The following is a 16,053-nucleotide window of genomic DNA, read 5'->3' on the forward strand; positions in this document are numbered from 1 at the left end:
TAAGGAATTTTCCCATATTCCTTCAATGCTTATGTATTATTTAATGAGAGACATGTAATTTCAGGAGTGGGTTGCCTTGGATTAGACTCAACAAGCATCTTTAGGGCATCAATATCAATTCCAACATGTCGGCCCCTGCCATCACAGTTTAAAAGGCTAAAGTCACCTGAACGAAATTTGTTGAACCATTGTTGACACTTACAAATGTTCAACACATTTCCATAAACTTCTTTGATATTCTTTTTGCTAGGGCGTTGTTTCCCTTCTTGTATTCAAACAGCATTAAATGCCAAATGTATGTCTCATTGTGTGCCATCACTATAAGGGATTATAGTATACTGTTACGTCTCCGTTTGTTAATTAACTTTCCGTAACTTCGTTCCGATGAAACTTTAGCGACACAAGTCCTTACTTAATAAAACTGGTTTATTCTTTCCGAATACAACTTTACGATACACTTATTTTCAACAATTGCGCTAAAACAAACGCTATATCAACGAACGTCAATAATACTTCTGACTGCAGTTCAATTACTTACTATCTTCACACACACATTACATTCCCGCGTCACGTTGTCTCCCCTCTTATATATACCTGACTACCCTATATCTAGTAAATACTAGAGCATTCACCAAAGTACAGGATAGTTCTAGAAAAGTGGCGTCACAGTAGTCATGTGACTCGCTGATGCAACAATACTAAACTTTACACATTATATAGGCTAAACTAATGTGGTGTTTAGGCAGTTCATTTAACTATTATAGATGACGTACGTTTTATGGGGGGTGGTTAATGAAAGTGTTCCAAAATGGAACATTAATTTCTTGATGACCTAATAGATGAACAGTGAAGGTTAGCTACATATAAAGAAAAAGTAATAAAGAAGTATTGGAACATGTAAAGACAAAAGAAGAGCTGCTGGACATATGCAGAAAATGTAAGATTCACTACTTTGGAAACATAATAAGACCTAAGGCAAGATTGGCAGAGATTCTGATAGGTAAAAATGGAGGAAGAAGAGTGAGAGGACGCAGGGAATCACTTGGCTTGATATTAGACAATAGATCAGAAATGAGGAGTTTGAATTAGAAAAGTTAGTAGAGACAGTGAGGAACAGAGTACAATGGAGAAACAGTTCTCAACCCTCAGAATTGGTGAGGACACCATGACTGATTGTTTGAAATAGGAAAAAGTTTGTTTGGGAAAAATAAATAGTTATTAGGTAGTATTCATGTTCATAAGTAAACTTTTGTGAAACTTAAGTTGGGCACTCAACTTGTCAACTGTTATCTGCTTCATCATTGAAGTTAAGAAATCAAGAACTAAGTGAAGGGGAATTAAACATCATAGTAAAAAATAAGCTGATAATACTAATAGAGACTTCATTTAAAAACCAAAAATAATTGATACTATATACAGATCTTCTCTGAAAAAAAAAGTAAAATTGAACTTTTACATACCTTATAAAACAGCAAAATGCAATTGATACAAAATGCTAGAACGAGGGCTATATACTTCATAGTATAGAAATTTCTTGCCAGGAAACTCTAAAATTAAAAACAGAAAAATCTTTGAGTAACATTGCTTTTCATAAGTAATGCTGGTATGAAATTAAGCATAAACACAAAATCCTTGAGTAACACAATTGGTATCAACATCTTATTGTGAAATTCAGTAAGAACAGAAAAACCCTTGAGTAACACTGTGTTTGGTATGACTACAGCTAATGTCAACATTTTATTATAAAGTAAAGAAAGAACAGAATAATTCTTGAGTAACAATGTTTGGCATGACTACAGCTGGTGTCAACATCTTATTATAAAGTTAATTAAGAATAGAAAAATTATTGAGTGATACTGTGTTGGGCATGCTTATAATTAGTGTCAACATATTATTAAGTAATTCAGTAAGAACAGAAAAACACTTGAGTAATTGTGTTTAGCATGACTATAGCTGGTGTCAACATCATATTATTAAATTCAGTAAGAACAGAAAAACCCTTGAGTAACACTGTGTTTGGCATGACTATAGCTGGTGTCAACATCATATTATTCAATTCAGTAAGAACAGAAAAACCATTGAGTAATTGTGTTTAGCATGACTATAGCTGGTGTCAACATCATATTATGAAGTAAGAACAGAAAAATCCTTGAGTAACACTGTCTTTGGCATGACCACATCTAGTGTCCACATCTTATTATAAAGTTTAGTAAGAAAAGAAAAACCCTTGAGTAACCATATTTGGCATGACTACAGCTGGTGTCAACACCTTATTGTGAAATTCAGTAAGAACAAAAAAACCTTGAGTAACCACATCTGGCATGGCTACAACTAGTATCAACAACTTATTGTGAAATACAGTAAGAACAGAAAAATCCTTGAGTAACCACATCTGGCATGGCTACAGCTGGTGTCAAAACTTATTGTGAAATTCAGGAAAAACAGAAAAATCCTTGAGCAACCACATCTGGCATGGCTACAACTAGTATCAACAACTTATTGTGAAATACAGTAAGAACAGAAAAACTCTTGTGTAACCACATCTGGCATGGCTACAGCTGGTGTCAAAAGTTATTGTGAAATTCAGGAAAAAGAAAAACCCTTGTGTAACCATGTTTGGCATGACTATCACTGATGTCAACATCATATTATGAAATTCAAAAGATTTTTGATTAATTCCATGTCTGAAAGTTGTTGCTACAGTAAAATGGTCTTAATGTTCTATTTATAGGATGACCAAACCTCTTTTATACATTTCTTATGAAGAAAAAATAATCTGTATCAAATTACATTTCTTTTACCAAACACTAGGCAGGATGTAAGTAATGTCTTTTTATTGCACTATTTACAAAACAACATTAAACATATAATATAAAATTGTACCAAAATTAGTATGTAAAGCTACAGAACTGACTGATAAAAGTAGTAACAAGTGTTCATAAAAATAGATCTCAAAGCTGTCCCAGACTGAACTGAAACAAACATCACGAACATTTGAATACAAGTAGAAAAGTTTGTCTTGTTTGCAACCAAAATAAATGAAGGTGCAGAGAGATAATTCTACTTACCACAAACCTGTGAATGTATTCACTCAAGTCAATGGCTGCCACTGGAGAAGGCTCAACCATCTTTTGAGGCTCTGCTGCCATGGAAGCTGGCATATCTTGCTGAAGAACATTATCTTTGCCACTAGATGCTCCTGGTACAACAGCTTGGTTTCCAGATTCTGTGCTGTTGAATGGAAATTGACAACCTTGTATCAAAGAAATAAAAACTAGTAACATGGCTTTTAATTTAACAAAATTTATACTTCTCTCACTACTAACCAACAAATTTGAGGTTTCAAAAATTTGGTTTCTTCCAGGTTATTAATTCATTATGAAATTTTCTCCAGTACAATGTTGCATTCTTCTTCTTCTGAATCGTTTATTTAAATCAGTGCTACTTTATATTATACTGAGTAGGTATTCAAACTACATTAAGGTTCAGTTATGACACATAGAGCATGTGCAGTAACTAGTTAAATGATTTTATTTTATTCTTTATCTCCACTTCTGTGATTTATGAAGAAGTTTGATGATTCACTAAAATAAAAGAAAAACCTGAAGATATTTACGTGTTAAATTGTGTTCAACCTAGCTATATTCATTTGTATGAAGGGAAGGCTTGGAAATACTCATATAATGAACTGTGTCAAAATGGATAAAGACTCAGCATACAGAATGAACTATATGAGAGTCCAGTAGCTGTTCAAAGTATGTATATTCAATGGTGGATCCCAATTATCAATTTACAAGAAAACTATCTCAATAAACAAAGTGTGTTAGATGTGTTATTACACGGAATTTAAGAGATTTGTGTAGTTAAAGAAAAACATTTACCATGATCATTTACTATATACATATATTTATTGTTTTTCTTTGTTTCTTGGATTAAGTAGCACAGTTTACCATAAATTAGGTACACCTCTCTCTCTCTCTTTCATTTGAAAGATATTCCATATAAGTGTAAGTAAAATATTTAAATAATAGAAAGAAAATTATAAAGTTTTGAACACAGTAAAGTACAAGTTTGAGAAGTTAAACAATGTTTGTTAGTTGGATGTTTACCCTAGTCTTGTTTCTACCGAACCAGAAAGTCTCTCTTTTGTCTTCACATCACCATCTATCTGATTTATCTGTAAAAAAAAATAAAATAATTGTCAGATACATTTTTAAAATAATATGTTGTTTATCTTAAACACAAGAAATTAGTTTTTGAAACATGTACACTGTTTGAAGCAATAGTTTCATTAAATGAAAACAAAAATCACTGACGACTTAAAAAACTAATTTTGTATCGGATGAAAATAATAACCTTTCACCTATATATTTTAAAATGAAGTTTTAGTGCTATGTATATGTCAGTTGATTGAACATTAATTGGAACTGAAGGTTACAAGCTCAGAATCTTTAAAGCTGTAACTCTTACATTGTAAGTAGAAGTTCCTATGATTAAACCAATTTCCAGTTTACCAAGTCTGTTTAAAGAGGTAATGAAACCAGTATCATGTAAACATTTCTTATACAATAGCAAAAGATAAGAGTATAGTTCAATGTCTTACAAAACTGTCATTTTTTATCACAATCTTTTATAGCTTACATGGAAGTAAATTGGCTTTTAAAGTGCTCTTTTAGTCTTTATCCAATACTTAAAACTTACATGAACACCCCCAGATGGGGCTACTCCATCTAAAAGTAACTCTCCATCAAGTGTCTTCTCAGGATGTTGGATTTTTCCAGCTTCTTCCTCACTCCCTTCAGAAAATTCAACACTTGACTGAGGAGTAACTTCCTGATGAGCCTGAGTTGGTGCCATGTGATACCTTATAATATCAGAAAGATAAATACACAATAGCTACAGTATGATTTGTTACTGGTATTTTAAGAAAGAATAACAGCTTCATAAGCAAGTCAAGGAAGACCCAATAAATCAAATATTTTTGGAAGGCACAAAGATGAACAAAGAAAACTTAAACAAAAAGGCCTGTTGTTTCCCACTACTCCATCAATGAAAAAAAGAAACCAGCATGTGCTTTCATAAGACCTTGATCTACCAAGTCTACTGGATTTAAAATAAAATAAATATAATGTCCCGGTGAAACATGTTATTTACCTCACTTCACCACCTTCTTCTTCTTTGGTGATGTCCACTCCAAATGCCTGTATAGTTCCTGGGATGTCTGCATGGTCACCTATCCTAGATATGTCAGGTGGTGCTTCTATAGGTAATGGAACAGCTGTTGGAACAATAAAACGAGGCTTATGAAGTTCTTCTGGCTTTTCTTCCTCCAGTGGTTGTCCTATTGGTTGACCTCCCATTAACACAATGATGACCTTTATTACAGACCTAGTATGAAGAAAAAAGCAGCTCAAACTAGAAAAAATACTGGAACTATATAAGCAGGTATAATTTTTTAAAATGGGTATTGTTAATTTCAACCTGAATAGCATTTTATGCAACTCATGGGCAAAATAGTAGTCTCAGAGATTTGAAGATTTAAGTATAACCATCCCTAATTTAGAACTATGGTAATTCAATTTTTGAAAAGTGTTTTATGAACTCAGTTTTTAAGGTACCCAAGTATGATCCCAAGTAGAGAGGGTAAATATTGCATTACCATGAAAAAACTGGTGCCCAGCATGGGGAACTCACATGACCCTGAAATAAGGCCTTAGGACAGGCCTTGCTTGTGAGAGGTGTAAAATATGGTAATTTAGGTTGTTAAAAAGTGCTTTATTAACAGTTGCTAGTGGATTAACTTTTTAGCTAAGTTGTTAGAAGATTCTTTAGTGTATCAGAAGTCTTGGGTTTGAACCTAAGCTATGATGATTACTACAGAACAGCTCTCCAGAGTGAGAGCAACCAGTCAGCAGCATCTGTAACCTATGCAGCTACACTTACCAAATAGCAGGATTGACTGTCATAGTTATAATTCTTCACAGATGAAAACGTAAAGCATTTTCAGTGACATATTGTGGCTTGAATCTTGGATGTTTAGAGCTAGAGCCCAGTAAGCTAACCACTAGGTCATACACTTTTAAACTAAAGTTACCCACTAGGACATACACTTTAAAGAAAAAAAAATTTTTTTTTGTTTAAATACATGTCAATAGAAAATATCAAATGCTGGTGTAGTGATTTTTATATATCCACTAAAAAGAGTTTCTAGAATGAAGTTATGGAATGAGAAAACATAAATGTGAGATAATAAACATAAAGCTCTACTGGATTGGATGACATTCTCTATGACAATGAATTTAGACAGGAAATAAGCAGGTTTTCACTTGATTAAAGTCAATCTATTTGTATTACAATATTTTTTTATTTTATCATTTTTTTCATGAAGTTCTATTCTATGTTGAGAAAATATACATAAAATTTGAGAGGCTGTTATATTCTTTGCTTATAAAAGTAATTAAGAACAAGTAACTCCAAAATTGAATACTTAAGACAAATATCCTATTGAAATAACATGTTTCTTTTCTACAGTTAACATACAAGATGATTACTCCATGTTTTCTGAAATTAAGAAATACCTACTATGTGTAAAAAACAAAACATGTATGCAACAAAAACTTGCTTATGTGACTATTACAAAATTATGAATATAAAAAATTTGAACCCAACATAAAAACTATGTCAAAGACATAGTATGGGATCCAGAGTGAATTACATCAACTGAAATTAAAACAACACTTATAGCAAGAGCACTAAACAAATAGTGAAAACATCATTACAAAAGGTAGTATCAGGAATACTTCACCTTGTGATGTGATACATAAACCACATGCTGTTGAAAACACTGTAGAAGCTGAGTTTGAAAAAACCAATTAACAACTCCATGTAGGTTTTTTGTCGCAACACAGCATACTGCTTCTTAAGATTGGTGGGTGTCAGATAGGATAAGGCTTTCAGAATACTGTCCTTGAGGTAACGCAATCCTTGCTTCACTGGTTCCAGAGCTGAACTACATCCAACAGAAAATGTTGTATATTATTCCACCTGATAAACTCAACAAAAACAGAAACTACTGGATAAGATTCTTTAACACTGGAGATGAGATTTCTAGAGATTTTGGAAAATAAAATATATTATCTTTATATGCAACATTTGTATGAATTCAAATCTTTGAAAAGTTTATAAGATTTCATTGTGATCTTTTTAATTTTTATTTTCAAAAACACCTGAAAATGCTTACATTTGTTGTAGATTTCCATTACAGATGCTTATGCCTTCTTATATTCTTTCAAAGCTTTTATATATTAGTTTGTATCTTCATAAACATTAGTTTTTGGTTGTACTGTAGGAAATTTCCTGCTACACAGTTTAAAAAGTACAACGTGTCATCATCAATTTATCAATGTTAGACAGTAGGAGTGGCTTAATTAGTTTCCATTGTTCAAAACATGTGTTAAGGAAAAGTCACGAAAAATTAGGCATTTTGCATTAGGTTACGTTTTTCAGAGAAAGTTTATTCAACGATAATAGTGCAATCCAACAGCTAGTGTTTCTCTGTTCCTTAAATAAGGTATAACTATATTATTGAATCTAAGTTTCAAATGGACAGCAACTGCTTGTTGTAGAAACCTACAAATGTAGAGGATGACGTTTCAAAAGTCTTCCGTCTTTCATCTTCAGGTCAAAAGGAGGAAGACTTTCGAAACGTTGTCCTCTACATTTGTAGGTTTCTACAACAAGCAGTTGCTGTCCATTTGAAACTTAGATTCATTATGAATACTCTGCCTAAACAACCTATCAAAGATTAACTATAATATTCACTTATTGTTACTTTCATCAAAAGCATCAGTTATAATATTTATATTGAATGTAATTCCTTTTAATTTTATCATTATACTTTTATTATAAAAATTGTTTTGCATTGTTAGCTTAATATTGCAAGATATTATTGGGATTACAGCTGAAAATATCTTTAACAGCAAGGATACTCAGTTGACAAAACAATGCACTTTAATCATTATACATAGAAACATAAGAAAAGTATATTTAATTAGCTATACCGATTACCAGGTTGATTTGTAGTTTTTCTCTAAATATATAGCATGCTCTGATTAGAAATTAAAATTATTTTTCAATAAAGTTTTTATTCTATAAAATTGACAATTTTATCTCTGTTTTGATTCAAAAAATGCCCCCATGTAGTTTCACTGTGTTTATGATCACTGGCATACAATAATTGTTTTTCACTATACCAAAACTTTGTCGAAACGTTGTACATTTGCTGTTATGTTAAACTTATATTAAAGTTTTTCTTCATTACCCATTCAAGCCGTCTCCAGCCATTATTAGTCTCAAAGTGGGTTCCTCGTCACCGAAAGAGAACTGTTAAGTTAATCTTGTTGTAGGTAACTTTTGTTCCTTTGTCATTTTCAAAGTTGGTAATACCTGTTACCACTGATGGGGAACATTGCTTACAGCAACCTTGTTTCAGGAAGTTAACAGTAGTGTCCTTTATTGGTTGTACTTCTATGTGGTTTGTTTGTTATGGAGATTGCGCAAAGCTACACGAGGGCTATATGCTCTAGCCGTCCCTAATTTAGCAGTGTAAGACTAGAGGGAAGGCAGCTAGTCATCACCACCCACCGCCAACTCTTGGGCTACTCTTTTATCAACGAATAGTGGGATTGGCTGTTACATTATAATGCCCCCATGGCTGAAAGGGCGAGCATGTTTGGTGTGATGGGGATTTGAACCCACGACCCACAGATTGCGAGTCAAGCACCCTAACCACCTGGCCATGCTGGGCCCTTCTATGTGGAATGAGAATTACTAGTCACATGGTAGTGCAGTTGCTACATAAATGTGAGGTTTCTTTGAAGATAGAAGCCTTGAATTTAGTTAGTCTTTACCAGATCTTCACTCAAGTCTTACCTGGTCATCAAGCAGAGAAGCAACCACAGATGGTTCAATCAAGCAAGTACACACACACTTTAATTGTTTAATAAAGATCGTTTTCATTGTGTCTTACATATTGTTTTTAGTCTGGTTATCCCTTAGTAATAACTCAGCCAGAACAAGTTCAGCATTGTTTCACAATTACATATCTCCTGTTTGGTGAACTTATCCGATACAGCTCAAAAGGATTTCAGTTCCCATTCTTGAAAGTATAAATCAAAAATGGGTTTATTTAAGAAACAGTGAGAACATTGTAAGAACACTTACGGTGGTTTCTCCTCCTCTGATCCAGGAAAGGGGTACTCCGAAGCTCTAGTTGGCCCCTCTTCACTATCTTCCATTGAGATACTGCTGGCATGTTGCATCTAACAATATTAAACATATAAACTTCTGATGTAGAAAAAGAGACTATATAATTAAAGGAAGGTGACAGGACTAAATAATTAACAACTTAAACTTTAAAAATGCTAGTTTGTGTAAAATCATATGAAAAACCAAACAGAGGATATAGTTGATCATGCTTTAATATAATGATTATGAAGGCGAAAATACAAAACCTTATAACTTGAGCACTTTTTATTAAAGGTGGACCTTTCTTCACCAGGGCAAGCTGATTTCTAGTTTTCCCTTGATGAAAAAAAGTCCATTTTTGGAAGTGCTTGGGTTATAGAATTTTATATATGTCTTTAATTGATTTTTTGAACCTATGTGTTTTATAACATTGTGAAGGATTATGAAGGCCTAGTTTAATTACAAAATACTTGACTAATGTTTCTATTCTTAAAAAATACTTTGGAAAAAGGATAAAAAACAGATAAGAGTGGCAGCATTTCAACTCATACAAGAGACAGGCTGCCACACGATAGTGAAAATTGTAGACTATAAAATAAACAGTTCTTCACCTCAAATATTGCATCTTCGCAGAAGTTAACGAAAGCTTCCAGTTTTTCTTTATCTCCACCTTCTGTTACAATACTATAGAAGAAGGCTCGTTTGGATTCCTGTTTTATAAAAGAAGAAGAATATGTAAGACTTTTATATTTGTTTACTTTTGTGAAAAGCTGCAGATTAGCTATCTGTGCCATGTTGACCATGGAGATAGAACTGTGACATATATCTGCAGTAAATGACATTTTACATTTAATGTTACTTTTATCTATTCATAAAAATAATAACATTTATTTGAATTTTAAAATCAAATATTTTTTCCATGTCTGCATACATTTTACTGGAGATTATATTTCAATATGCATATTTCATTTAGGTTGTTATTATTTAGAAATATTGATTGAGAAAATGTAATGTTTCTTGACTCACACCTGTTTAATAAAACAATTTACAAAAAAAAATTTTTTTCTGCAATGTTGATTTGTATTTTAAGAAAACACTTATTATTCCTGCAATTAATCGTTTTCTTACATCTCTCTACAGGACGCTTTTAACTCTTACAATATTACGGAAAATGAAATATATTATTATATTTTATTGTCTGTTTTAATTTTTCTGAGCTTTTAGAAAACATGCACTTTTCCTCTGGTCTGTGGTATTTGAAATTGAAAGATGAAGGGGGTTTGTCTTTTTTTTTTTCCCCTATAGAATATATTTTCATTATCTCCTGAACACTAATTTCCTAAAGGCCTTATTAATCCTGAAGAAGGTTTTTGATAACGAATTTGACAAATACAGTTTGGTTCATTTGTAACAAACAAATACTAAACTTCTCCTCATCATCGCAAATGAATATTCAAGTAGCTTTACTGTTGTGTAGCATTACTTAAAACATCTTTGTTAAAATATTTTACTCACTTTTTTTTTCATGTGATTGTTAAAACCATCCTTATATCATGTAGTAAGTCTACAAATCTCACTACTATCCAGTTTGTAAGAAACAAAAAAAATATTTAAAATAGCTACGTTTCATATATAAACTAGCATTTCAAACAATATGATAGGATTATTGTACAAGAGTCTGATGATTAAAAAGAAAAAATTATCACCTTGATTTGTGGCTTTTCCCATTGATTGATTGTAGACTCCTTAATTTCAAAATACACCCTCTCTATTCTGTGACTTCCACCTGTAAGCAGATTCATTATTCAAACACAGTTTTCAGAATTTCATTTGCTGAGTTTTCTGTTCTTTCTATATCAGAAATCTTTTTGTTTTTAGTAAGTAATAATGTTTGTTTTTGAAGGAAAACTCCATGGAAATATCCAGAGGCTCAAACTACTGACAATGCTTTCAGGAAACACATTACATGATGAATAAAGAAATTTTCATATGGAATGTAAGGTTTTACTCAAAACCTTTAACTTTTATATTATGTAATTGTTTCTGTTATCATTAATAACAAGGTTTAAAAACATTTTATCAAGTGTGGAAACATCACAAAGGGATTAACCACATTAATGTCATTTCACTTTTTAGTCTCGTTATAATGCTTTGTAGATCCAGTGTTATCTATATACTACTAAAACTCTGAGATTGCTTGTTTGCTTGTCTGTAATTAAATACAGCAAAAACGGTGCACAATAGCGCCATATTGGTAATGAAATGAGAATAGAAACAGAATAAAACAAGTTTCATTAAAATCATGCCACGGGTTATCAAGTTAGCCCCGTTTTTCAGGTCACTTTATGAAAATTTCTAGATGAATTTAGGTACACTAGATGGCGCCACATATCGGTTTATCTATCTATAGATGAATCACTTTAAAATATCTTCTATACAACAATATATTCACAACAGAAATTAAATGATGAGATGAAAATGTGTTATAATGGTGCGTAGAAAGAAAAACAATAAAATGGACTTACAATATTATTGACTATTTGCAAATAGTAACTATAGAGACGAGGTAATAAAATAAAAATCAAGTTGAGATGAAAATGTGTTATAACGGCGCATAGAAAGAACAACAATAAAATGGACCTACTATACTATTGACTATTTGCAAATGGTAACGATGGAGATGAAGTAATAAAATAAAAATCAAGTCGAGAACAACAACAAAATTTTATAAACGAAAAACTCTTGCCAAGCATTGGTTATTATATTATTTCCCTGTCAATGTTCCTATCTTCATTGAGGTTATGAAGAATTCAAGTTAATTTCAATCTTGCACCGAAATGAAGGTTCATTTTGAGATAATTTAATTAAATATTTCAATCCATTCATGTTATTCATAATTCAAGAAAAGATATTTGATTGTTGATCGGGAGTAAAAGTAAAGACCATTTCATTTTCAAAAAAGTGAAGTCAGAGTTTTCAGGTATTGTGATGAATTAGTTCATTATGTTGTGGTCTTTCCTCTTAAACCTTCTACAAATAAGAAACAGTAACACTTTATTTTTTCTTCAAATTACCTACCACAACCAAGGCACATTATTGAGAAATTCTTCAAGATCTTGTTTTGTCATCTTATGCCTTTTTGGGTCATGGGTTGTCTAGTATATTTTATAACTTAATCATATATAGCATTGATTTCCAACCATTTTATGCTACATATTCCAGTCAGACTTTTAAACATATGATTTCTTATGAACTGCAGAGTGGTTTATTTTAATAAAAATGTAAACCAAAGAAACATTTCAAGGGGAAATCAACAATATGCTAACATTGAGTGATGGCTAGTGGAATATTTTTCACTGAGACTGCCCCTCAATTTTGAAGCATGGGATTTATTGTCTTTTTTAATATTTTCAAGGTTCTCACAAATCTGTGGGGGTATGCATACTACTGGTTGAGAAACACTGATATATACTGTAAACACGATGATATACAATAAAAAGATAAAAGATGATTAAACTAATCACCAGAATAACAAATTAAATGTAAAGTTAGTAATTTAAGTCCCCCCAAAAAAGAAATACAAGTATTTCTTAAAGCTACAACAAAATACTTACCCATGATTTCGATCCTGCCTAAGTATGGCTCAAAGTAATTTAAAACACTACTGGCCGTTTCCAAAAATCTTGCTAACCTAAAAATTAAATACATATATAAAACAAGTTGTTTAAATATTACACTGCTTTCTGTCTCTCTCTCTCTTGTATATATATATATTATTTTTTTTGGCGAATGAAACCCACTTACTAACTTAATTCTTACATTCATGATTACGTTTTTGCATGTAATAATATAAACATTATTTTACAAAATTACAGGAATAATTTACGCCAAAACAATATTTTTGTTTTATAACAGCATCTTGAATGTTTTGACTTCTAAAACACACAAAGTTTCCTTAATATTACAAAAACCAAATGCATTCAATATTTGGTAAAATTATAAGCTTCAAACATTATTTTCCTTCAAAAATTTCTGTAATCTGACAATCTACTTTTCAGAATCAATAATATAACACATACAAGATTTGAATATTTGGATCACCTTGATACTGTGATCTTTTAATACCTGGCTGTTTTAAAGCCAAAACAAAGTTTTTGAATTGTTAATGCTGCCAGTTGAGATTTATAAAAAAAATAATGCTTTGTCTTAATATGTTGTTAATTCAAATGTTATAAGTATAAAAATATCTCATGGCTTAATGTCTTGATCTAGAAAGTGCATTACATTAATAAACCGCTTTCAATTACACATTTCACTAGTAGTAGTAGTAGTAGTAGTTCTAAAAAAGACCAGCACTAGCTTTTATAACCACAGTATGTTTGCAAGTAACTAATAATGGACATAACCTACCTAGGATCATTAGGCATATGTTCCGACAAGTTGGTCAGTAAAACAGCAAGGTTAAAACCTAGAAAGTCAATATATAAATCAAATGCTTGCAAGAACAAACTATTTGTCTTATTTAACATAAGAATGCATTACATTAAAGAGCATATATCTGAAATACAAAACACAATTAACTTCAAAAAACAACATTACCTATTAAGCGAGTAATTTTTTTTATACAGCCAGAAAGAAAGTTAGAAAGAACATTTTCAAATGGTAACAATATAATTCAATGTACGATAAAATGTGTGGTATATATATATGTTTAATAGCATTTTCAAGAGAAAACAAAAACTATAACTCCCTAACCATCACCATAATCAATATTCTTTGGAGGTCAAACCTAGGTTTAAAGCTATACTTTTCAATTATGTATATATATCTATGAGTGTTTGTTTGTGAATGAGTAAGCTTAAGAAGCCAAAAACAACTAAGCATATGACTTTGGTATCCTCAAAGCTAATTACAATCCTATTCTTAATCTAAACTCCAAAAATTACTACTTCTTAAACCACACTACAAAAACTACTGTTTCTTAATCTATGCTCCAAAAATTACTACTTCTTAAACCACACTACAAAATCTACTGTTTCTTAACCTATGCTCCAAAAATTACTACTTCTTAAACCACACTACAAAAACTAATGTTTCTTAATCTATACTCCAAAAATTACTGCTTCTCAGACAACTCTCCAAAATTACTACTTCTTAAATCACACTCCGGTTAAGAAACAGTAGTTTTTTAGACTCTTAAAAATTACTGTTTTTTTCACCTAAGTTCCAAAAACCACTACTTCTTAACCAAGCTCCAAATACTTCTGCTTCTTAATCTAAACTTCAAGCACACATGTTCCTTAACCAAAACTTTACAAACTACTTTTTATTAACCCAAACTTTAAAATTCAAATTTATCTTTATGTACAAAGAGATTAACTTACCAATATCTTTTGCTGGGTTATGGAAACGTTCAGTGAATTCTCTGTAGTCAATTAGCCCGTCATGGTTAGGTTCACAACAACTCATCAAGTAGGTAATCTCTTCTCTATTATGATTAAGAAATTTGATAATATAAAACTAAAACTGAAGCTATTTTAGAAAACAATTCCTTAAATGAAACATCGGTTAAAGAGATGAACTTGTTCTTTATAACACATCTGGAATGATCATGAACTATTTAATTATAACACATCTGGAAAGATCACGAAATATATCATTATAACACGTCCAGAATGATCATGAACTATTTCTTTATAACACATCCGGAACGATCACAAACTATTTCATTATAATGGAAATATGTCTTTCTCATGTTACATAATTTTACAGGACTCAATCTTAGATGAGAAATTAATTTCTCTAGTATGGGGTTCATACAGTTTAGTTGAAGAATGTGACTGTGATAAATACTTGGTTCACAGCAAATTATCAATCACACAACAGTGCATTAACACCAGGGATAGACTTATTGTAGCTGAAAGAATATATATCAGTCCTTTTTAAAGTGAAAATGTTAAATTCATTTAGAAAAAAAAATTTCAAAAGAGAGAACTTTCAATGCTCTGTTTGTAAACAGAAATTAAAACTCATCCAATGTAACATTTAGGAAAACAACCAGCTCTGAAAACACCCAATAAGCCAACCAGAACAACTCTCTTAAACTATCAAATGAAGACTATGGATTACAAAAAAACCTCTGATCTACAAAGTCAGTATAATGAAGTTGATTATACCTGTTGTTGCTAATAACAAGATAATAAACAAGAATTACTTGCTTATGAAAAGCTCACAAGCCAAAGAATCATAGGCTTTCGTACATTCATACCTTGAAATCAATGGCTATTTTCATCAGAAATGGTTCAAAAACACCGAAATCACAGCAACTCATTCATTCATACATGCAGCTTTAATGAACTTTCTTATTTTTGGTCACTTAAACGTAGTCTTGGAAGCTCATGTCTACATTCAGTAGGGAGTTTGTCAAGATACATGGTTAATACCCTTTGCAGATAGTTGTTATAATAGAAGTTGCAGTGTTAGGCAATAGTGTACAATCGCAGCCATCAGAATGATAGATGAAGTACATCCAAAGACAGTACAAGATCAGAAAAATCCTTCTTATAAAGTCCAGTTAATCCTCAGAATTAACACAACTGATGGAGGGGGAAGTACATCCAAAGACAGTACAAGATCAGAAAAATCCTTCTTATAAAGTCCAGTTAATCCTCAGAATTAACACAACTGATGGAGGGGGAAGTACATCCAAAGACAGTACAAGATCAGAAAAAACTTTCTTATAAAGTCCAGTTAATCCTCAGAATTAACACAACTGATGGAGGGGGAAGTGACAGCACAAGAGTTGAA

The 16,053-nt window shown here is 31.6% G+C and overlaps 1 protein-coding gene across 1 annotated transcript in view; it reads right to left on the reverse strand.

Moving 5' to 3' along the window:
- Positions 1–16,053, reverse strand: part of LOC106468694 (ryanodine receptor-like) — a gene marked incomplete at its 5' end in the record, with an annotated part of 134,442 nt that overhangs the window by 18,204 nt on the left and 100,185 nt on the right. Inside the window, 12 exons of the mRNA XM_022397055.1 lie at positions 1,461–1,547; positions 3,069–3,231; positions 4,110–4,177; positions 4,702–4,864; positions 5,155–5,388; positions 6,806–7,009; positions 9,223–9,320; positions 9,858–9,956; positions 10,953–11,032; positions 12,861–12,937; positions 13,657–13,714; positions 14,631–14,734. Of these exons, the coding sequence (XP_022252763.1) occupies positions 1,461–1,547; positions 3,069–3,231; positions 4,110–4,177; positions 4,702–4,864; positions 5,155–5,388; positions 6,806–7,009; positions 9,223–9,320; positions 9,858–9,956; positions 10,953–11,032; positions 12,861–12,937; positions 13,657–13,714; positions 14,631–14,734 (1,435 nt within the window). The remainder of the gene's footprint in view (positions 1–1,460; positions 1,548–3,068; positions 3,232–4,109; positions 4,178–4,701; positions 4,865–5,154; positions 5,389–6,805; positions 7,010–9,222; positions 9,321–9,857; positions 9,957–10,952; positions 11,033–12,860; positions 12,938–13,656; positions 13,715–14,630; positions 14,735–16,053) is intronic.

Source organism: Limulus polyphemus, unplaced genomic scaffold, assembly GCF_000517525.1.
Source record: "Limulus polyphemus unplaced genomic scaffold, Limulus_polyphemus-2.1.2 Scaffold3117, whole genome shotgun sequence".
NCBI classification, from domain to species: Eukaryota; Metazoa; Arthropoda; class Merostomata; order Xiphosura; family Limulidae; genus Limulus; species Limulus polyphemus.